General features: G+C 38.8%; 2 protein-coding genes across 2 annotated transcripts in view; one reads left to right on the top strand and one right to left on the bottom strand.

The window, feature by feature from the left end:
• Positions 1 to 17,589, bottom strand: part of LRRC17 (leucine rich repeat containing 17) — a 39,153-nt gene extending 21,564 nt beyond the window's left edge. Inside the window, exon 1 of the mRNA XM_006140782.3 lies at positions 17,511 to 17,589. The gene's annotated coding sequence lies outside the window, so the exon portion shown is untranslated. The remainder of the gene's footprint in view (positions 1 to 17,510) is intronic.
• The window catches only part of FBXL13 (F-box and leucine rich repeat protein 13), a 274,784-nt gene that overhangs the window by 161,885 nt on the left and 88,442 nt on the right, over positions 1 to 24,457 (top strand). Inside the window, exons 11-12 of the mRNA XM_006140783.3 lie at positions 2,630 to 2,730; positions 17,441 to 17,570. Of these exons, the coding sequence (XP_006140845.2) occupies positions 2,630 to 2,730; positions 17,441 to 17,570 (231 nt within the window). The remainder of the gene's footprint in view (positions 1 to 2,629; positions 2,731 to 17,440; positions 17,571 to 24,457) is intronic.

Here is a 24,457-nt window from a genome sequence, read left to right as displayed (position 1 = left end):
GGACATAAATGGGAATCAAATGAGAAGCTGCCTTGTGCAATGCCCCTCATTAATCACCAGCTCCAGGCCAAAGACTAAACCTTGGCACAGGTGAAAAGATTTCATGAACTGACTCTCCCTGCTACCTCTCAGACTCATATTTATAGATTTTTCTTTAAAAATTTCTACTCTAGTTCACTACTGAACCACTTTAAGTTCCCTAAACATGGCATCACTATTTCATCATGTCCTTGAACTTGTTTTTCTATCTTCCTGCATAACCACCCTTCCCTTCTCACCACTTTTCATCCCAACCTTTTTTAAAAAATACTCTTCAACTCCATTGGGTCTTTTCATTTACTTTTCCACTGGCCTTTTAAAGACAGCTATAAATAAGACATAATAAATATATGAGACAAAATATGATATAATATATAATATACAAGACATATGATATATAATATGAGATACAGTGATATAAACATTTATATTGAGTTTAATTTATCCAATTAACATACATAATTTAATGGGTTTTGATTTATTAACAGAGCTGTGCAATCATTATCACAAACAATTCTCAAACATTTTCCTTTTTTATATAGTTATTTTATTTATTTATTTACTCATTTTAATTTCACTAGAGGAGAGAGAGAGAAAATGAGAAAGCAAGTTGCCAGGCCTGGGACTCAAACCATGGCTGACCAGTGGGAGTCCAGAGTCCTTAACCACCACACCACTTGCCGGCCCATAATTTTTGAACATTTTCATCATTCCTGAAAAAACCCACACCCGTTAACAGTCATTCTTCATTTTCTCCCATCCCCTCAATCTTATAAAGTTCCATTCACTTTATGGAGAATTAACTTCTTCCTCCCCTGAGCTATATCCATGGTCTCAGTACTTCAACATTTATGAGCTATTTTGTTATGGTCAAGAGTACTCCCAGGGTGACTCACAAGAAATGGAAACATAGATACACAGGCAAAGGTTACATCACAGAAAAAAAAAAGTATTCTACTTTCTTTGGTTATATTCTAACTTTCTCTCCTAGTAAAGGCTCCTTTATTAAGAGAAACTTAAAATCTATCATATTCTCCAGATTTTTGTCTGTGGATATAATGAGGTTATTGTCAAAAGGATGCATTCTTTTTGTGGATATTTTAGTGTACGCTCTGTTAAAAATACAGGGGGAATTTTTAAATAAATCAATTTTCAGTTCTTGTCTTCAGGAAGCTTCAGTTCCATACTTGAGTAAAAGATCGAATTCCTTAAATCTGACTTCCTAATAGGAAAGTCAAAACAATGCCATCTGCACTGAGTTTGTGAACATCAAAGTCTTGTCCAATTTTGGAGTCTAATAATATACAGGGCTGATAATTTCATCCAGCCAAGTTTTACTATTGTTTTTCCCTTTAAGAAAGACCCTGGGAGGCAGACTTACATTTAAAGAGTTGAGTAACATTCATTGAAAGAGCTTTGATTTCTGCACTTGTTTAATGAATATATTACATTCAGAAAACTTTGAGTACACTGTGGATAAATTAAGAAACCATTCTGCAATGTAGGCACATAAACAGTTTTGGCATGGATTTGCTCAAACACGGGGATCAAATCTTGAGTTCTTTTAATTACTGAAAATGGGAATGGTCTGAATTTGTTTGAATATCCAAGGTTCTCCAGACAGAAAAATAAAGTCCAGTTGTTGAGAACATTTATTATTTCTGTCTTTCATAATTATTTTAGTAAATTTTAAAATGGATCAGTTTTTAATCATTTTCCTACTTTTTTTTTTTTTTTTTTGGGAGAGGTTTTTTGCTATAGGGCACGTGCGCTCGCCAGACAGACAGAGAGAGACATAGAGACAGAAGGCGAGAAATCACCCTCCAGGGGAGATGGTCACACCCCAATCCCTTCTCCTCCATTCTCCTCTTGGGATCTTGGGCACGCACGCATATGCACCCAGCGTGAGTTTTAAGCCACTGGGTCCGGGACGTGAACCGCGGTCGACTACGTGGGAGTCCAGCGACATAGCCATTACGCTAACTGCTGGTTCCCTTTTGTATTTTATTTTTTTGAGAGGTTTTTGCTATAGGGAGCGTGTGCTCAGCAGAAAGACAGAGAGGGACAGAAAGCAAGAAATCATCCCCCAGGGGGGATGGCCATGCCACAATCCCTTCTCCTCCATGCTCCTCTTGAGATCTTGGGCACACACGCACACGTGCCCAGTGTGAGTTTAAGCCACCGAGTCTGGGACTCGAACCATGGTTGACTACATGGGAGTCCAGCGACATAGCCCTTATGCCAACTGCTGGTCCCTCATTTCCCTGTGTCTTAATAGTCAGGAGTATTTGACAACACTTGAGCTCAAATTTTGTCACAGTGTTTATCTTGTAAAGGGTTAACATTTTAATAAAATGTCACTATGATAGGATGGGATTTATTGTCAAAGAAAGAGAAAGGAAGTAAGGAAGCTTCAAGCAAACCTGTCACCTATTTAATTTGATTTATAACTAATATCAAAGAGTATGAAGAGACCAACCCCAGTATATATTCTTTCTGGGGCAGAAAAAGAGATGAGAGAGAAAGATATGGGAAATTGCAAACTTGTGAGAGTTTGATAAGAGTCCCCCCCCCTTTTTTTTAAATGCAGGATGAATCAATGCGACACATTTCTGAGGGCTGCCCTGGGGTCCTATATCTCAATTTGTCTAACACAACTATCACCAACAGAACTATGCGACTCCTGCCGAGGTAACGCTTGTGTGTTTTTTTTTGTTTTTTTTTTTTTTTTTGTATTACACTGAAGAGAATAATGCTCTGCTTGGCTCTGGTACTCCCTGAAGGCAGCGCTCCTTTACCAATACCCCACCGTGTGGTACCCTTATTCTGATAAAGGAACTGCTGTTTTCAAGTCCCTATTCTATGACTCTTCCCATTATGTGGGCCCAGGCTTCAGTAACATGCCCAGTAGCTGGAATTAGACCTTGCCTATCTTTTAGCATCCCTGCCCCCACTGGGCACTGAGACCAGACCACTAATTTCTAGTCTAGAGCCTGGGACTGCTCTAGGATAGAATATCAGCATCCTGCCTCCATAGACTTTGGGCACTGCCCTCCCTGATTCCCTGTTGCTAACTGTTGAGGCCTGCACCACCTCTGGGGAACTCAACACTGGTTTTTTTTTTTTTTTCTTTGACTATTTATTGCGTGTCAACAACCTTGAACATGAATATTGCTTCTCTTCAGCCAGATCTTCTTTGAAGGTGAAGGGATAGAACAACATGAGAGTTGACAGAATTTTCAAATGTATCACAAATTTATGTCAATTATTCTTTATTTTCACTATAGAAAGATGAACCAGAAAGAATATGTAATCAGTTTGACGAAGACTCAAATTTGACTTTGGGTCAACAGTTTCAAACAATTATGAAAGAATGAAATGTTTTTGAGATATAACTTTCTGAGACCTTCTGAAACATAACAGTGAGGCATTTGGAAAAGCTTATGAAGCTTGAGAAAGCTTAAGAAAATTCTGGGTGGTATTGTAATTTTCTTTATCTTCTGATTCTGACCATTTTCTGCAAATGTGTAAGCCTAAAAAAAAAAATGGCATATTTTGTTTCTCTACTAATTGAGCTTCCACATTTTAGTTACATCTATCAAACCTTCCCTTTAAAATCTCAACTGATATTTTTAAACATAAAGTGTCTTCTTCTTTCCAGTCATTTAATATATATTGATGTTTATTTCTTTTTTCCTTGTATTTTTTTAAATTGAAATGTATGATCAATCTAAAATTTATTTTGGTAGATGAGTGAAGCAATGATCTAAACCAAGGGTCAGCAAACTATAACCCATGGAGCCAAAGGCCTGTTTTTCTATGGTTCACAAGCTAAGAATAGCGTTATGCTGTAAATATTTTTAAACAGCTAGCCAGTTATTCCAGCATCATTTATTACCTAAAACTTTTATCAAGTGATTCTTCCTTGTATATCTAAAATTCTCATATAGGTAATAAATACTTAAAACTTATTAGTTATTACATATATTTCTATATGTTACTTTATTTGTGCTCTTGACATTGGGCCCATTGAGTATCTGTGGCGAAAACACAGAACTATGAGCTACTGCACATTTCTTATCAATCCTATGTTCAGTGACCTCTATTGGTAGCTTGGAATTGGCCAATGAGGAACTATTTTACGCAGTGGAAAATGGCAAACATTGTCATCAGGGCTTGATTTATTATTTTGTTGATTGTTTAGCCTGAGAGCATGATGGAGAAAACAATGAAGAAAGTAGATTAAATTTAAAAGTATATCTTGTTTGTGGTTACAACATTGTAAATAGCATAACAATTGAGGAAATAAACTTCCAATACTTGGAAACAATTTTTAAAAAATTTTTATTTAACTTTATTTATTATTATTATTTAAATTTTCTATAGGTTACCTGCACTCACCAGAGAGAGTCAGAGAGAGAGAGGGAAAGTGAGAAAGCATGCTGCCAGGTCTGGCAGGTCTGCTAGGTCTGACCACTTGAACCATGGTCAGCCACGTGAGAGTCCAATCCCTTTACCACCATGCCACCTGCTGGTTCTGATAATTAGAAACTATTACCTAATTCAGTAAAGTAGTTACCCATATCATCAATGGATGTGTGAAGTCTGCACATATATATATTTGTTATCCCACCTTTGTTTCACTCATTAATGCAAATTAAAATATTCATATTGGAATTATATTCATTTTCATTTGCAACTATGATTGACTGGCTACATTTATAACAGTTCCATTAGCAAAGAAATAAAAACATATGAGTATCAATTGGCTATATCCAATTTACATTAAAGAGTATTGTGTATGTTATTATTTGTATGTTATATGTTACATGTCCTCTATATATGTAAAATGGTAAATGTAAAATAGTAAAATATAGAATTTTATGGAGCATTTACATATTCTAACATGCATACCTTTTTTAAAGGTTTATTTATTTATTTTATTATTTTTTAATTTTGCCAGAAAGAGATACAGAGAGAAGGAGTGAGAGAGTAAATGAGAAAGCAAACCACCAGGTCTAGGACTTGAACTGTGGTTGACCATGTGGGAATCCAGTGCCTTAACTACCATGTGAACTGCCAACCCCTGCATACCTTTTTTGAGAGAGCCAGTTATCACATATTTATCAGTATACCAATAATTAAAGATAAAATAAAGTAGAAATTAATTTATATTTTTATGATGTTTAGTTTCCCTATCAAGAACATGTTATACTTAGAAAAGTTTTTCAATTTTCTTTAACCCTGCAATAAAATTTTATTAATATAGATCATTCCTGTAAAACTAAGTTTAGGTATCTTTATCATTAATTGATTAATTTTTTATTTTATTATGTTTATTTATTATTTTTGAGATTTTTGCTATAGGGTGCATTTCATCACTGGAGATACAGAGAAAAGTGAGAAATCACCCCCAAGAGGGGATGGCTATAGCACAGTCCCTTCTCCTCCATTCTCCTTTTGGGAACTCAAGCATGCATACACACTTGCCCAGCGTGAGTTTCAAGCTTCCAGGTCTGGTATTCAAACTGTGATTGGCTATGTGGGAGTCCAGTGCCTTACTCACTATGCAATCTGCTGGTCCCTTATTTGTTTAAGTTTATTTATTTATTTCTTCCATGAGAGAGGGAGAGAGACAGAAAGAGGTACCCTATCAGGGTCTTCTCGACAACTGTCTTCCGCCAGCCTCAGCCAGCTCAGATCATGGGCATGCATATGTACCCAGAGTGTTCAAGGAGGCCTCTCTGATGTGGGACCTACATCATTGAGCAGTCACTGCTGTGCCATGAGTGGGCCCTACCCCAGATGTCTTTCTAATTTTTGTTGTAAATTATATCCTTTCTGACTATATTGTCTCATTATATTTTCTAAATTGTCATTTGAAAACTTGAGTATGAGATTCAGGTATCTTTTGAAAATTTTCCCTTGAATAATTTGATTTCCTTTAAAAGTAAAATAATAGAGCTATCGAATTACTCTAAATAATATTTAGCTTATAAATTTTGATAAATATTGTTTTCATTTTCTAGACAAACTAGTCTATATTTGCTTTTGTCTTTGACCCAGTAATTATTTAGAAGAGCATTTTTGGTTCCAAGTGGTTGAAGTTTCTTTGATTAAGCTTCTGTTTTCAATTAGGCACTGTGATCAAGAAATGTGGACTGAATTATTTCTACTTTTTGGAATTTATTGAGATTTTTTGGTGGATTAGTTTATAATTAATTTCAGCAAATCATCCATGAATGCTTAAAACAAAAAGAATTTATTTTAGGGAACAAAATTTCTGTATATATGTGTGTGTACATATATAATACATATAAATTTTTGATATGTTATAATGTAATAGTGATATATACCACCTAGTGTAATCATATTTCTCGTGATTTATTTTAATGTTGTTATTGTATATATAGATTAATAAGTATCATGTTCACTATAGATTATAGAATTTATATAAAAGGATATTCTTTTACTGGTTAGTATTTCTTTGCTTTGAATTCTTTTATTTTTTTGGAGAGATTTTCGCTATAGGGCACGCGCGCTCGCCAGACAGAGAGACATTAGAGACAGAAAGCGAGAAATCACCCCCCGGGGGGATGGTCACGCCGCAATCCCTTCTCCTCCATTCTCCTCTCGGGATCTTGGGCACACACGCACACGTACCTGGCGTGAGTTTTAAGCCGCTAGGTCCGGGATGCGAACCGCGGTTGACTACATGGGAGTCCAGTGACATAGCCATTACGCTAACTCCTGGTTCCCTTGAATTCTTTTTTTAATCTGATATTAATATAGGGGCCAGCAGGTGGCATGGTGGTTAAGGTGCTAGACTCCCACATGTCCTACTGTGTGTTTGAGTCCCACACCTGGCAGTTTGCATTCTCATTCTGTCTCTCTCTGCCCCTCTCTAGTAAGCACACATGCTCTATAGCAAATTTAAAAATAATAATAATAATAATAAATAAAATTAAATAATTCTTTATAAAAAATTAGAAATTAATATAATCACCTTTGTTTTCTTTTGCTTGTGCTTTTTGTAAAATAACTATGTATCTCCATAGTTTTCATCTTTGCATCTTTGAATTTTAGGTGTATCTTTTAGATTAAGCTTGTAGCTAACTTCTATGCATAAAATGCCTCCTCTAAGAAGACAGTTTGAAAGATTAATATTTCTTGTCAAATTGGGCGTATGGTCTTATTTTTATCCTCTTGATTTTTATGCTACTATGCTGTACCCAGTGTTTCAGTCTTTTGCTGTATGAACTATGATAATAATAACATATTTGATTTTATAATCTGAAGGTATTTGAACCATATGTATACTTTTTTTGGGTATTCTGACTATTGGTATTTTTAAAACACATACTTTACCATGCATTTCCCTATCAAAGTCAAAATGAACAATAACTTTTACTTCTTCTGTATTAGAAGAAACATCTAATACATTTAAATCATCTCTCTACTTTTCCCTTGAAAGTGACATTGCTCCACTTCCACTCCCCTATATAAACACATACATACATTTTAAAGTTCACTTACTTATCGTGTGTGTGTGTGCCTGCGTGCAGAGAGAAGAGAGAAAGAGAAACATGAATACAGGTACCTTGACCGGGTCTCAATACTATATAGTTCTCCCAACCCCCTGGCCAGCCAGCCGGGATCATGGGTGCACCCATGGACACACGTAGCGTGTTGAGGTTTACCTAGGATTAGAACCCAGGGCCTTCCAAATGGCTCTAGTATCATGCATCAGTGCTATACTACCTGTGCCACCATGACTGGACCAAGTTGTGAGAGATACATTTTTAAATTATTTTAATTCCTAGAGGGCATGTGTGCTTGCCAGAGAGAGAAGAAGAAAAAGAGAGAGAAAACGCTGCCAGTCAGGTGTGGTCATGCCACGGTCTCTACACCATTTCTCCATCTGACTGGGATTCTGAGCATGTATGCACATGTGTCCAGTGTGTTTTCCAAGCTGCCGGGGCCAACTGCAATCAGCCATGTGGGATCTGGCTCATTCTACACAGCACTTAACTGCCACATGATGAGGCTGGTCCTTTTTCTTTTTTTTTTTTTTAAGATGAAGATATTGCTGTATTTTGATCCTTCTGCCTCAGCTGCTAGCCTCTAAGACTACAGACATGTGCCATCAAACCTTGCTTTTGGTGTGGGCTGGAAATTGATCCAGGCCTCTTGGGTGGTCTTGGCTGTAGTATGTAGTATGAACCAACGCATGCTACTCTGTCTGGGTTTAAACAAACATGTTAATTGTAGTTTCTCCTAACTGTTTAACTTTCCTTTTTTATGTTTTTTCCTTTTTAATTGCCAGGGACCAGCAGTTAGCGTACTGGCTATGCCACTGGACTCCCATGTAGCTGACCACGGTTCGAGTCCTGAACCCAGTGGCTTAAACTCAAACCGGGCACGTGTGCATGCGTACCCAAGATCCCAAGAAGAGAACGGAGGAGAAGGAATTATTGCATGGCCCACCCCCCCTGGGGGGATGATTTCTCGCTTTCTATCTCTCTGTCTCTCTCTCTGTCTTCCTGGCAAGCTCACGTGCCCTATAACAAACAAAACAAAACAAAACAAAAAACCTTTTTAATTGCTAAAGGACATGTGCACTCACTAGAGAAAGAGAAACAGAGACCGAGAAAGAGAGAGTTGGGATGTGGGGGTACTCACCTACCTGCGCCTGGCATGTTTCTCAAGCTGCTGGGGCAGGGATTGAAGCACAGTTGGCCATGTGGGATCCAGCTCCCTTAACTACTAGGTGATGGGGCTAGCCTTTCACTTTCCCTTTCATATTTATTTTTTAGTGTTTGCACTCAATATTGTAATCATAATTGTAATATTATATAATCCTAACTCAAGGCCATTTTTTGATGCCCTTTCCCACCATTCCTTATTATTTAATTGATGACTAGAAATATGGGGGAAGTCAAAAAGGCTGTGGAAAGTGGAATTAAAGTACAGGTATCTTTTGGTACAAAACCATTTTGAAATCCATGTACAGTGTTTCATAATTCACATTTTCCATGAACTTTTTGAAGACCTCTTTGTATAATTTAAAACACTCCTTTTCAGGAATGACTATTAGATATCTAGCCATTGATCTCTGAAAACGAGTGTGATCTTGAGGATGAACAATGACCTGGTGTCTAGTCCCTAAACTGTGTTCTTTATTTTATCTTTTACACACTGTAAATATTACTCTATAAACTTTGATATGTCAGGTTAAAGAGAAGTCTGAAACTAGCATGAATTTTTTGTTCGTTTGTTGGTAACCTACTTTCTCTGCCAAGGTGCTTAGGAGACTTTGCTTTTTTGGAGAAATTAATTTTCCAAGCTTAATTGTGTTCTTTCAAATTAATTTTCTCCTGGAACATAGTAAACCTTTGAGTATTATAACTGAATTTTGGGGGGACCAGCAGTTAGTGTAATGGCTATGTTGCTGAACTCCCATGTAGTCGACCATGGTTCGAGTCCTGGACCCAGTGGCTTAAACTCACGCCGAGCATGTGTGCTTGCATGCCCAAGATCCTGAGAGGAGAATGTAGGAGAAGGGATTGTGGCGTGGTCATCCCCCCGGGGGATGATTTCTCGCTTTCTATCTCTCTGTCTCTCTCTGTCTTTCTGGTGAGCACACGTGCCCTATAGCAAAAACCTCTCAAAAAAAAAAAACAAACCTGAATTTTTTTCTTAGCAAAGGAAGACATTTTTCATTTTAATGCTTCTATTTATTTGTTCAGGGCTGGTCTTAAGAATCCTCTTTCATTTTGAGATCAGATTTTTTTTTATGTTCTTCTTCTGCAATCTTGTTTTGCATCATTTTTGTCTCTGTAAGCATTTCCTTTAGTATACTACCTTCTCTAGATTGATAGTTTTCTTTCTTTTTTTTTTTTTTTTTAGGAGGTTTTTTTTTCTTAGGGATTGTGCATTCCTCGAGGAGAGAGAGAGAGAAACAAAGATAATGAGAGGGAAAGTGAGAAATCACTCCCTCAGGGAGGATGACCACACCACAATCCCTTCTTTAATATTCCTTTCAGAATCTTGGGAACACGCACACATGCACCCAGAATGATTTTCAAGCCACTGTGTCCAGGACTCAAACCGTGTTGGCCATGTTGGAGTACAACACCTTAACCACTACACCATCTTCTGGTCCCTCTATATTGATAGTTCTTAATGTATTTCCAGAACAGCACTATTCTGGTAAGTGCTTAACAGCTCTCTGGAGTTGCTCTGATTTGGATGTTTTACTGATTGCTGTGGTATCAATAATTCTACCATGGCCAGTTTGAAGCTACCAACATGATGTTACTGAATGTGGTGTTGGCAAGAGATGCCAATAATTGATTCCCATGAACTGGTATATGGCAGCATTTTGGAAGCCCCCTGAGGATCCCTGAGACTCTTTCATATATATGTATGTATATATAACACAGGAAAAACAGTCTTTTAACAAATGTATTATTTGAAGATTTCATCTTCATGAGAAGATCATAGAGTGTACTACACAAGCCTAGATGTCATAACTTACTACACACTAGGCTATATGGTATAGCCTTTTACAATCTTACAGGAAGATCAGTCATGTATTTAGTTTGTTGTTAACCACAACATCATTATGCAGTGCATAATTCTATGAACGTATGCACATGTATGTATATGCTATATACATGGAGAGAGAAAGAAAAGTATAAAATTCATACATATGTGAAAATCTGAACTTACAAAGTAAATGCTTTGAAACTAGTTTATATCACATTACAAATGATTTTTCTAACCATAGCCCAAATAACCTTTTTCTCCTGGAAAATTTAATGTAATCCTGCAGCTCTATATACATTCTTAGGGACATTTATTTTACAAATGAAGCTATACCTTTATGAGACAAGAGATAGAAAAGTGGGACCCAAAATAAGAATTTTATTTTAGTTTTAAATTCTTCTAGTTCTTGCCATTAAGAGACTTGTTACAATAAGTGCTGATGAATACTGTTGTTTAGAGAGATTTTTGCTATCAGGCACATGTGCTTGCCAGAGAGACAGAAAGAGACATAGAGACAGAAAGTGAGAAATCCCCCCCCCCAAGGGGGATGGCCATGCCACAATCCCTTCTCCATTCTCTTCTCAGGATTTTGGGCACGTACACACATGTGCTTGGTGTGTTTCAAGCCTCTGGGTCTGGGACTTGCACTGCGGTCAGCCATGTGGGAGTCCAGCGACATAAGCATTATTTCATCTGCTGGTCCCGATACTGACGTTTTTAAATGTGCACTGGCTTATCTGTGATAAAAATACATTTTGTAATGTTTCTCTATTTTTGCTCTGTTTTCTGTTGTTTTAAGCATGCTTGGGTACACAAAAAGTATTTTTTAACCATAAATAACCAAAGATACGTTGGTTGTTACTGCTGTCATTTTCTCTTCATTTCCTGTAGTACTTCTTTCCAAAGAAATCATTTGCCAGAAAAAAATGTAATTTGTTTGCCCTCCTTGGCAACATTGGTTTGCCAGTTTTTTATTTAAATATTTTTCCTCACTTCTTTGAGGATTTGCTCAGTTTTATAAGGTTGAAAATGAGGGCTGCCCACAGTGTATGCCTATTCCAGGAAATTTCTTGCTTCTAAACGTTCCCTGAATTAAGTCCTTTCTATTTATTCCTGTTGCCACAACCTAGGTGGCACTCACTGTGCCTCATTTGGCCCAGTATCTGCTGCTCTCTTCCCTCCAGTCTGCTCTGCTTCATGCTACAGGAGGTGTCATCCTGGATCAATCGTATTATGTTCTGGATGTGCTTAACGTCTAGGCTCTTACTGTCCCCTACTCTCCCTCAACGTCATCCAATTAAACTTACCTGCCCCGGTTTCTGAAGAGAAGCCCGTCGCTCTGGTCGTCTGACTGTTACATGCTCCATTTTCTCTGTGGTTGGAATGCCCTTCTTTTTGCTAATCCTCAGCCTTTATACCGTAAGTCACGCTATCTACCCGAAGTCCACAGTGACTGTTTTTCCCTCTCCTCAATTCTAATAACTACATTCATTTACTTATTTGTCATATATTGATCAACAACTATGTGTGAGGCATTCTGGGCATACAGTAGTGAGTGACACCATTATGATTAGTGGAACTTATATACTATAGTGGAATATTTATTCTTTTTTTTTTAAGAGTTTTTTTGCTAGAGGGCATGTGCGCTCATGAGAGAGAAAGAAAGTGTCTCCCTGCCCCCAGGGGAGATGGCCACGATGAAGTACCTTCTTCTCCCGTCTCCTCTTGGGATTGTGGGTATGCATGTACACATACATACCCAGCATGAGCTACAAGGTCCTTGAACTGTGGTTCATGGGGAGTCCAGCACCTTGACCATGATGCCACCTGCTGGCCCTGGAATATTTATTTTCTGATTATTTTTCATATAGATGTGTTGGTCCTTCAGTTGGCGTGGAGATTGCTTAGTGTCAAGAACAGTCATAGTCTCCTAAGTAAGCTGTTGTCTTCACCAGACAACCTTAAAGCCTATTGTGTGAATAGCAGGCAAAGTCACTCCAGTTAAGTTTTTTTTTTTTTTTCTTGGAGAGGTTTATTTTTGCTATAGGGTACGTGCGCTCACCAGAGAGACAGAGAGACAGAAAGCAAGAAATCACCCCCCCACACACACACACGCCACAATCCCTTCTTCTCCATTCTCCCCTTGGGATCTTGGGCATGCACACACATGTGCCTGGTGTGAGTTTAAGCCACTGGCTTCAGGACTCAAACCGCGGTCAACTACATAGGAGTCCAACGACATAGCCATTACAACAACTGCTGGTCCCCCATTTAAGATTTTTGGCAGAGTTCTATTACTTGAAGTTGCTTCTGTAAAACTTAAAAGGTCCAATACTCAACTTGAAAGAATCCACATACAAATTCCCTCTTTTACAAACTGGGCCTTGTCTCTGATTTTTCAGAGAAATTTTTATATAAATATGTAATTTTGCATTCCTTCTAGTAGTAACTCCCTCAGGTATTGAAGATCTCATGCAAATGACTTTCAGTTTTAATAAGAAAAGGTAAAAGGAAAAAAAAGTAATTGCTATAGCTTTTATAAAAACTGTAATTTCTTAACGATTATAGTAGTAGCAGAAAAATAAATAAATCACAGAGAACCCCTCCCTCCATAAGAAACACTTATCATAAAATTAGGAAAAGATAAAAACAGGATATAAATACTCTGCTTCAAAGTGGATTTGGAATTGCTAAGCAGTCTCTGGGCTGGGAAAATGATGAATCAGGTCTTACTCATGTAAGGGACACATTTGTATTTTTTGCCAAAATTCAGAATAAAAAGTATCAGTACTACATAAAATTTGCCAAGTGCAATTTTACTGTCAGTTGAAACTTTTCCCATCGCAAGCAGCTCAAGTCTGCAGCACTGTAAATCCTTAGAAAAGCCTATAGGGCCACTCAAGATTTCTGTGCTTTGCTTACAAAGGAAAGGTTCTAGTGAGTTTCCATTCTGAAGACAGCCACTGTACAGAGACTTTCAACATAGGAATACTTAGTCTGATGAGCAACTGCTTTGGTCCAAACCAGATGTTCTTAACCTAGGGTCAATGGATGATCCAAGGAGATCAGGGATAGAATTCAGGCATTCTCTGAATTTTATTGAATGATAAAAAAGTACCATCTCTACTTTTGCTAAACTCTAACTGAAATGGAGGTAAAATATCAGAATAATATTAGCAGTTTCTGGGAATTTTTATAAATTACAAATGTAGGGACCAACAGATGGCATAATGGTTATGTCACTGAAATCCCGCATAGTTGACCATGATTTGAGTCCCAGACTTGGTGGCTTGAAACTCACGCCAGGCTTGTGTGTGTGTGTGCCCAAAATCCCAAGAGGAGAATAGAGGAGAAGGGATTGTGGCATGGTCATCCCCCAAAGGGAGGTGATTTCTTGCTTTCTGTCTTGCTGGCGAGTGCACACGCCTTATATAAAATATATAAAAATATATATATATATAATACAAATATAAATTTTTTTTTAGTTTTTGCTATAAGGGCATATGTGCTTGCCAGAGAGGAGAGAAACAGAGAAGAGGGAAAGTGAGAAATCATCCCTCAGGGGGATGACCATGCAGCAATCCCCTCTCATCTATTTATCTCTCTGTATTTTGGGCATGCATGCACACACACCCGGTGTGAATTTCAAACGACCAGATCCGTGACTCAGACTGCAGTTGGCCATGTGGGAATCCAGCCACATTAACCACCACACCATCTGCTGGCCCCACAAATATATTCTTATCATTGCAGTTGTTATAATATTTTGAAATATCATTGGTACTCAATATTATTTCATAGTTGACAGTAGTTAGTAGAACTGCTACTAGATTTTGTTCTTTAATGTGTTAAAAAAAAAAAAGCAAAACATTCAAAAACTATCCCATTCATTTGGTTTTCCAAAAAGTATTTTAGGGGCCTGATGGTGGCCCATTGGTTAAACTGACCCACATCGGTTCTAGTTTCACAACCAGAGATCTCCCTGAGTACACTGAGCTCACATGCCCATGATCTGGGGCTGACTGGGGTTGGCGATGGATGGTAGTGTCAAGACCCTGTTGGGATGCTTGTCTCTTTCTCTCTATATATTTATTTCTCTCTTACTCATGTAATAGATAACTAAAACTTTAAAAAAAATGATAATTATTTATTTCAATATAATTGGTTGCCTTTGTAATCTTTTTTTTTTTTTTGAGAGGTTTTTGCTATAGAGTGCATGCGCTCACCAGAAAGACAAGAGAAAAACAGAGAGACAGAAAGCGAGAAATCATCCCCCCAGGGGGGATGGCCACACTGCAATCCCTTCTCCTCCATTCTCCTCTCCAGATCTTAGGCACACATGCACACATGCCTGGCGTGACTTTTAAGCCACCAGTCCGGGACTTGAACCGCAGTCGACTACATGGGAGTTCAGCGACAAAGCCATTACACTAACTGCTGGTCCTACCTGTCATAATCTTATATCTTGTGTTTTATGCATTTAAAAACATTATGTGGGGCCAGCTGGTATCACAGTGGTTAAAGTGGCTACATCCCATGTGGCTGACTGCATGGTCCAAGTCCCAGACCCAGTGGCTAAGGAAATACAGTGGGCACATTGTGTGCATGTCCAAAATCCCAGGAGGAGAATGGCGGAGAAGGGATTGCAGCTTGGCCATCCCCCAAGGGGGTGATTTCTCTCTCTCTTATTTCTGTCCAGTGAGCATACATGCCATATAGCAAAACTAAAACAAAACAAAAACATTATGCCAAGAAAGAGTATACAGACCTCACCAGAGTGCCAAAGGTGTCTACAACACAAAAATAGTGGAGTCCCTAGGTCAATTCTCATTTTTGCTGGATGTTAACTGATCACATGACTTAAAAATTGAATAGTGGGCTTGGATTAGGGCATAAACTCAATGTGACACCTCCCAAACTTTTGGAATCATTTGTATGCACCACTCTCATCAGATGAGTGTCCTCCATTAAATGGCAGAAGATAATACAAATTCCATGAAAGCAACATGTTATTATTTGGGCTAGTAGTAGCAATAATGACAATACATATATTTTAAGATTTCTCCCATGTCCCTACTGGTTTTAATTGTTAAAACCACCCTGGAGGTAGTGCTATTCCATCTGGGTTCTCACTTAACTGTCTCACCATTAAAAGGAAAAAGCAGACGGGATTATATCTGTGTTACAAATGAGAAAACTGAGATTCAGAAAAGCTGGAAGTCCCACAGTTGGTCAGTTAAAAGGAAATTTATTGTCTCAACTTCACAGGTGAAGAAGCGATCTTTGAGTTGTTAGGGAACTTGTGTCAGGACTAGGATTCAATTCGAATTTCATCAGATTCCAAAACCGTGTGTATTTTTCATTGTGTTGTGCTACCTGTCTCACCACACTTTTCTCTAAATTTAGGGAGCCAAAGGGGTGTTAGAAACGACAACCCTGAAAACGTATCCTAAGAAAATTGTACTTTACTCAACTGAATCACGGGGTGCACTCCAGAGAGAGGAAGAGAAAGCCTTTTCAAAACTTTGGCACAGCTTTTAGACCACTGGAGGGCCCCAGGAGAGGGGGCGTGTCTTTGGGACGATAGCGCTGCTTTCCCCTTCAAGGCCCTGCCCACCGAGCCACCCGGGAGTTCGTTCGAAAGCTTCCCTGTGTTCTGCCCAACCTCATGTACACAGTCATTCCCAGATGTGAATGTGTGTTCTGAAGCAAAGAATTTGCTGTGCAGTAGGAATCATTTTCATATAGATGTGTTTTCCAAATTCGGAATAAGTCTGATTCATAATCAGTGCTTGCGTGTCTTATGTCCCCTTTATGTGAAGGTAAACTATCCATTTGTGGGCATTTGAGGAGAAAGAGAGGCGTTTTCTCCCTACTTTTTGTTCTTTTCGCTTGCTAATTCGCTGTTAAACTGTGGCAGATCACAAACCAAGAGTAGGTTGTTCATTCCATTACAAGAGCAGGCAGTAGTGGGAGTCCTTGCACTTCTAAAAAAATGCCAGGTTTAGGAAAGCTTGAAAAACTACCCACAAAGTGTCCTCAAACTGCGAGTCCCTGCTGTGGGATAGGCTCATCTAACTACCCTTCTTTTTTCTGGAAACTCATTTCATCGTTGTGGTAATGCCATTTTTAATCTGTTTCAACTCCAGTGAGATTGCTGACTTCTGATAAGAGTTTTTCATCTTCTCACATGTTGCCCAATCACTTCCATACTGTTCTTAACCTAAGTTTAAGCTTTTTATATCTCTTAGTCTTTAAGTATAAGCATGAAACTGTTAGGAAGTTATGCATATTTAACTCTATTTTTTCAAACCATTTGTTTAGGAAATCTATTTTAAAAGCCTATTAAGTTCAGTTTCCTGCCCCAAGTCCTCACTCTCATGTAAGAGCTAATCTCCATTTTGATGTTTACAAAGAGTTTGTCTTTCTAGAAATTTTGCCCATTATATTTTGGTACTTTAAAACTAAAACCCCCCCAAACCAACAATAAAGTAAACTCTGTATTTGGTTTCAAAAACAAATTCACTTCCAAACAATATGAATGCAACCTCCCCCATCCCTCCCCAAAAAAGCCCTTTTATCTCAGTTAACGTACTTTAAAAATCTGGGAAATTATCCTTTAATTATTTTCACTTGAAATGTAATTATGCATTATCTGGTATACTACTGTTCCCTTTAAGTCGCAGGAAGAGAGTTAACAATAAAGTTATAAAACTGTTGAATATCTGCAAAGACAAAAGATGCATTTACAGTTTTATTTCTCTTTGTCATGGTGGCTTAAGACAGATGCGAGAGAGCAACTAAAGTCTACTTACTTTCCTTCCTCTCTTTTCTCTCCCTGTCTCTTCAGGTACTTCCAAAACTTACAGAATCTCAGTTTGGCTTATTGCAGAAAGTTCACAGACAAAGGTTTGCAGTACCTGAATTTAGGGAATGGATGCCACAAGCTCATCTATCTGGACCTCTCTGGCTGCACCCAGGTTTGTCCTTCAGTCCTTTCTTTCCTGCAGCGGGCGAGGAAGTCCTCCGGAGGACGAGTTGCATCCAACCCTCATGTTATACTAATTCTGTGCACGGACTGCAGCACACTCTTCAGAGGTTTTGAATTACATGGCCACAGCTGCTTACATTTTCCCCAGGAAGCCTACTATAGGCTCTTGGCTTCCTTCCACGGGAGTGTCACATCGACAAACAGGCAGAGCTCATTGGATGATGAAACAGACCACTTCTGTGGAGACACTCAGAGCACAATTCTAAAGCCAGAGTCCAAATCTTGAAAACTTTAGAGCTGCTAGCATGATACAAACAAAGGAAGATCTTTCTGGGGAGAATGTGCACAGGATTCTTGAAAAGTCCATTCACTTCCAGATAGCGTGTTTTTTTGAGGGTAAAATGCAACGAGTGATCAATGTGAGAGAGGAAATATAACAAGGATAGGAATTTTTAAAATTGCATTACATCCTGGGCTGAATACCATGAAAGTTTGAGATTTATGTGGGAAAATATTTTTAAGTTTGAGGGACATAGTTATAAAAGTTGGGCAGAAAATAGGGTTGAAGTTGTGGAGGATAGGGCATGGCACTGGGGAAGTAATTAGTACTTTATTGGTAGTTTCTTCTGGTCTAATTTTGATAGATTTATGCCATAATTCTTTGAACATATTTTCTTCCACCTCTCTGTATATTTTATGAGTTTGGTACCCTAGTGGGCTCATTTTTCTGTAAGAACAATACAAGAGCACAGGTGAGAACTGACTGCGGTAGTGATAGATATCATTTATTGAGTCACTGCTATGTGCCAGGCACTATGTTGAGTACTGTACACAGATCAGTTTTATTTATTGGACAATGCTGCCTGGAATGTATTTATTATGGTTTACAAGGGATCAAAGCTTAGAGTGGTTTAACAAATTGCCAGTGTTGCATTTTTGGTGAAATCATATGAAACAGTAGAGTTACCTACACATAGATACCAGGACAGGCAGATTCCCCCAAGGATTGAGACGGAGAACACAGAGGCAGCAAGGGTTTCTCCTCCAAGTTCTTGAATGGACAGAATTCTTACCTCCTCACTGGCATATCACGGTTTCCTGATGCTCTAGGCAATGAGGAGGATACAGGGAAAAGGAAAGGAGAACTCTAAGGGCTGAAACCCTTTAGAATTTACATTTATTTAAAACTGACCAACTGATGTGTAGCTTGCTTACTATCAACATTGACCAACATTTTACAGCTAAACCAGCCTCAGCATTCTTCTCGACTTGACTGAATTTTCAGCAGGCTTCTCCTACTCTAGGCCCCTGACCTCCCTTTTCTTAGAGCATTTACATCAGGAAACTTGGAGTTGTTAATATTTTAAATACTTTCTCTGGCTCCTCTGGGATGTAAATCTTTTTCAAAAGTTTCTTTCTGAAAATGTCTCTCTCAAGGATCTGGAAACCATCCCTTGGGTATATAATCATCAAAGAAGAGAGCACCCCTATCTCCCAGTTTCTCCAGCAGGATGGGAGTCTAACTTTAATGGATGCCAATTAGCAAACTAGGATGCTTTCGTCACAGAGAGCAATATGTAGCCACAAGTTCCCAAAGAACTTAAGTGCTTGACACATCCCATTTGTCAACCTCCCACCTAACTTGAAGGCCTCTATCCAGTGTGTCTTTTCTAGCTCACCCCAGTGCTGAAAAACCCTTCCACCAGTATGACTTACCTCCTTGTTTTTACTTTCCGAGAGTAATTATTGTAGCAACAAAAAACATACCTATATCCTAAAGACAAATATTTTCAGAGATAGTCAAGTCTAAAGCAGAGGTTTTAAAATCTATTACCCACTGCCCAGATATGCTTGCAAAAGAACACAGATACAGTCTATCTCTAAATTTTGGCCCCATATTTAAAGTTTTGGAGTCTCTCTCTCTCTCTCTCTCTCTCACACACACACACACACACACACACACACCAATCTAGATTTCAGTCTTCTCTTTAAAAATTGGAAGAACTAGGACCAGCAGTTAGCATAATGGCTATGTCGCTGGACTCCCACGTAGTTGACAAGGTTCGAGTCCTGGACCCGGTGGCTTAAACTCACACTGGGCGCGTGTGCGTGTGTGCCCAAGATCCCAAGAGGAGAATGGAGAAGGGACTGTGGCGTGGCCATCCCCCCGGGGGGTGATTTCTCGCTTTTTGTCTCTCTGTCTCTGTCTGTCTGGCGAGGGCAAGAGGCCTGGAGCAAGAACCTCTCCAAAAAAAAAAAAAAAAGGAAGAACTAAGAGAATCAGACTTGCATTCCCATATGGCAGCAATGGACTGCAGCAGAGTGCGCCTCACCCTGGAGCTGGAGCATGCTCTCCTGCTTGCTCTCTCCTCCATTTGGTGATGTCCACACTTGTGTTTTCACTTGGACTGCTACCACTTAGTTGCATTGCCTGCCTGTCCTCAGTAAGTACTTGAGTTTGGTCTGAATGTGTAAAGAATAGAATGACACCCCCTTAACCCCCCTGCAATTGTCCCTTCATTTGTGAGTCTCAAATTACAAATAAGTTAGTATTTCACAGCATCACACAAGACAATGTTAATTTCTTTGGCTCATCCTCCTCCCATTTCCATTTATTGATTTAATAATTCTAAGAGAGATTTAACTCTATGTGTCAGGCACTGTTTCAGGCACTAAAAATTGTGCAATTTGAAACTGAGCCCTTTTAAACCCACTGAGCTTAAGAGATGGGCTCATTATGAACAACAGACATTGATAATGGCTGTTGATGTAGCTTCACAGAGAACCTGTGAAGGGAATGTTACTGCTTCTGAGCGACTTACTAAGTCCTTTGAGAAGGCGCTACCTCCCCAGCCTGGGGTGAGGTATAAAAATGGTTTCGAAGAAAGAAAGAAATCTGACCGTTCACAGATTTTTAAGGTTATCCACCTAGGCTCATGGAAACTAGGATCTATTTTCTTTTTATAAGTTTAGAATTTTGCATTTTGGAGTCATGCTTTTATATGTCTGACCAAAAAAAAAAAAAAAGGTAAAAAAAAAAAAAAGATTTGAGAATAGGAGCTTACATCTAAGTGTTTTTCACTGTTGTTTGTTGTATGCTTGCTAAATTCTGGGAGCTGTGATGAGTAAATCAGCACCCCTGGACCAGACAGTCCAGTGCAACTAGACCCACACAGGAGAGTACTGGGTTCGCATCCCAGACCTCCCTGAGCATGTCAGGCAGGTACATGCCCATTGTTCAGGCTGGGTGAGACTGGGGGGTGGATCATGATGTGAAAATTCTGCTAGGGTTGCACCTCTCTCATGGAAATAAACTGAAAACAACAAAAAACAGCATTTCTCTCTTTCAGCTCTGAATTAAGATAAACAAAATATGTTAAGGACTCAACTTTAATGTAGTCACTGTGGCTCACCAAAGGAAGACATTATTAATACAATATTGTGAAAGAATTTCAACTATACTTGTTAGGAAAAATAAATGGGTGATGGAGAGCTGCAAGGAAAAATGAAAATCAATTACATATGTTTTGGAAATATCATGCATTCTTTTGGGACTGGATAAATGCTCTAGGTGCATTAAATTCTGTTATTGATTTCCTAATGAATAACAGAACTCGTGTGTGCACCTGCAAGCCATCGTCTTTGGTGTGGTTGAGATGGTGCCTCTGCTCAGTCTCTTCTCCCTTGAACAATCCCCCATTCATACTCAGTCCCAAGACAGGAAAGGTCCCTGCAGTGAGTTTTAATATCTATTGCAAACTAAAATCTTTTGTTTTTTTAAAGAGAGATTTTTGTTATAGGGCATGTGTGCTCATTACTCTTCCTATGTATATGAAGGGTCTTAAGAAGGTTTATGGAAAATGCATATTATGAAACACTATACATAGATTTCAATCTATTTTTGTACCAAAATGAACTCGTACTTTAATTCCATTTTTCCATGAGCTAGGAATAGAAATATGAAGCCCCCTCCTATTTCTATCATTGCACTTAAAAAATGTTATTTATTAATTTAATTTATTATTATCATTTTTAAATTTGCTATATAGAGCACATGTGCTTACCAGAGAGAGATCGAGAGGGAAAGTGAGAAAGCAAGCCCCCAGGTTCAGGACTTGAACTGTTGTTGGCCATGTGGGAGTCTAGCACCTCAACTACTATGCCACCTGGTGGCTCCTATCATTGCACTTTTTACTAGGCATTCTCTGCATATTCAGTGGTCTTCTTGCAGTCTGCCCCCTCCCCATTGTGAGCTCCTTAGTGGCAGGGATGGTGCCTTATTTATCTGTGTAGCCTTAGTCCATAGTACAATACCTGGCACATAGTAAGATTCTGGTCACTGTTCGGTAAGTGACCAAATGAATGAATGAGACTGCAGTCAGCCTTGGGGCATGTCTAGCTAGGTGCTTTATTTTTTATTTATTTTTTAAAGAGTTTGTTTTGTTTTGTTTGTTGCCTTAGACCACATGTACTCCCCAGAGAGAGAGACAGAGACAGTGAGAGAGAAAATGAGAAATCACCCCCCCAGGGGAGATGGCCACATCACAATCTCTTCTCCACCATTTTCCTTCTGGAATCTTGGGCATGCACTCACACATGCCTGACATGAGTTTCACGCCACTGAATCAGAGACTTGAATCATGGTCGGCCATATAGGAGTCCAGTGACATAACTACTATGCCATCTGCTGGCTCCCTAGCTAAGCAACTTAATAGAAGCTTAGGAGGCCTTTTAGGTAGCTGAGAAGTTGGCAACTTGCTAGAGTAAGGATTAAATCTGATATTTCTTCAGAAGGAGAACAAAGCCTAGGAAAGTATGAAATACTAAAGTGAGGTTTTTTTTCATCAAAGTTATATTTCAGCATTACAAATAAACAAAAAAGTGAAACAGATAGCATCCCATAAATATTCAAATAATTGTAATACTCAATTCAATCATCATAGTTTATCAGTAGTTCCTGTACTGTTAAATCTAGGGTAGGCTGTGCAGACTGCAAACTAGAAGATTCCAAGGTCATCTCAGTTCCTCTAGGTTACATAAATTGCAGCCTTCCCTTCCAGAGGGGCAGAGATCATGGAAGGTCTGACTTGTTCACCCCTGGGGTTTGTGGTGGAGGTGGGAGAAAGCCACACAGGCATGTCCAGGAATGAATACACTAGCCAAACTGGAAGGAGCTTGTACAAGCAGAGCAAGAGTGGGAAAGGATTTCCCTTTTCTTTTCTTTCCTTCTCCTCTCCTTTTTTTCCTTTTCCCCTTCCTTCCTTCCATTTTTTTTCTTCCTCCCATGCAGTAAGAAGGAATGAGTTGGTGAAAGGAGCCCAGAACTAGTTAGGAGACCTGGGATCTAGTCCTTACTATGCTACTAACTAACTGTGCAACCCTGGACAGTTACTTTGTTTTTCTGCCTCCATTCTCACATCTGATCAGATTGAACTAGATAATTTCTGAAGTGTTTTTTCAGTTATGTGGTGACTAGCTACAATAACCAAAGAAAAAGAATAATGCATTTTAAGAAAAGCTAAATATGAGGTCCAGCCTTACATTTATTATATTAGGGTATAAAGGAGAAGAATTCCTTGAAAGGTGAAGTCTGGTTCTTGCAACAGAGCTGGAAATAGATGTATCAATTTAGGAGTCAATCGATAAAGGTAAATTGGAACAGTAAGAGTTTTTTTTTAATTTTTGGAGAGGTTTTTGCTGTAGGGCACGTGCTCTCACCAAAAAGAGAGAGACAGAGAGACAGAAAGTGAGAAATCGCCCCCTGGGGGATGGCCACGCTGCAGTCCCTTCTCCTTCACTCTCCTCTCAGGATCTTGGGCACATATGCACACGCACCTGGCATGAGTTTAAGCCACCAGGTCCAGGATTCGAACCGCAGTCAACTATATGGGAGTCCAGCGATGTAGCCATTATGCCATCTGCTGGTCCCATGGAATAGTAAGAGTTTTGAGTTTTGGGACCAGCTAAGCCCATTGTGAGTAAGCAAGTTATATATGTATTACAAATAAATTGGTAACAGTTAAAAATGTAATGCATTCATACTGGGTTGATTCTATTTTCCTTTTGTTTTATGGAATAATTCAGGACAGGGAAAACCCTGCTTTGTGGTGTTTGCTGATTTCTGTGGTGTAAATGCTCTCTCTAAGGTCTATTTCAAGCTACCAATGAGAAGTCACTGAATAGGGAATTGGAAAGAGATGTGCCATAGCATGTCATTATGTAATACATTTTTTAAAAGAATTATTGATTTAATTTTATTTATTAATTCATTTGTTTTAATTTGACCAGAGAGACAGGAAATCGCCCCCTGGGGGATGGCCACGCTGCAGTCCCTTCTCCTTCACTCTCCTCTCAGGATCTTGGGCACATATGCACACGCACCTGGCATGAGTTTAAGCCACCAGGTCCAGGATTCGAACCGCAGTCAACTATATGGGAGTCCAGCGATGTAGCCATTATGCCATCTGCTGGTCCCATGGAATAGTAAGAGTTTTGAGTTTTGGGACCAGCTAAGCCCATTGTGAGTAAGCAAGTTATATATGTATTACAAATAAATTGGTAACAGTTAAAAATGTAATGCATTCATACTGGGTTGATTCTATTTTCCTTTTGTTTTATGGAATAATTCAGGACAGGGAAAACCCTGCTTTGTGGTGTTTGCTGATTTCTGTGGTGTAAATGCTCTCTCTAAGGTCTATTTCAAGCTACCAATGAGAAGTCACTGAATAGGGAATTGGAAAGAGATGTGCCATAGCATGTCATTATATAATACATTTTTTAAAAGAATTATTGATTTAATTTTATTTATTAATTCATTTGTTTTAATTTGACCAGAGAGACAGGGAGAGTGAGAGAGAGAGAAAGTGAGAAAGCAAG

This window comes from Tupaia chinensis, unplaced genomic scaffold (genome assembly GCF_000334495.1).
Source record: "Tupaia chinensis unplaced genomic scaffold, TupChi_1.0 Scaffold000044_1, whole genome shotgun sequence".
Taxonomy (NCBI): domain Eukaryota; kingdom Metazoa; phylum Chordata; class Mammalia; order Scandentia; family Tupaiidae; genus Tupaia; species Tupaia belangeri.
The sequence above is the reverse complement of the archived record's forward strand: the minus strand, read 5'-3'. Positions and strand labels throughout refer to the sequence as shown.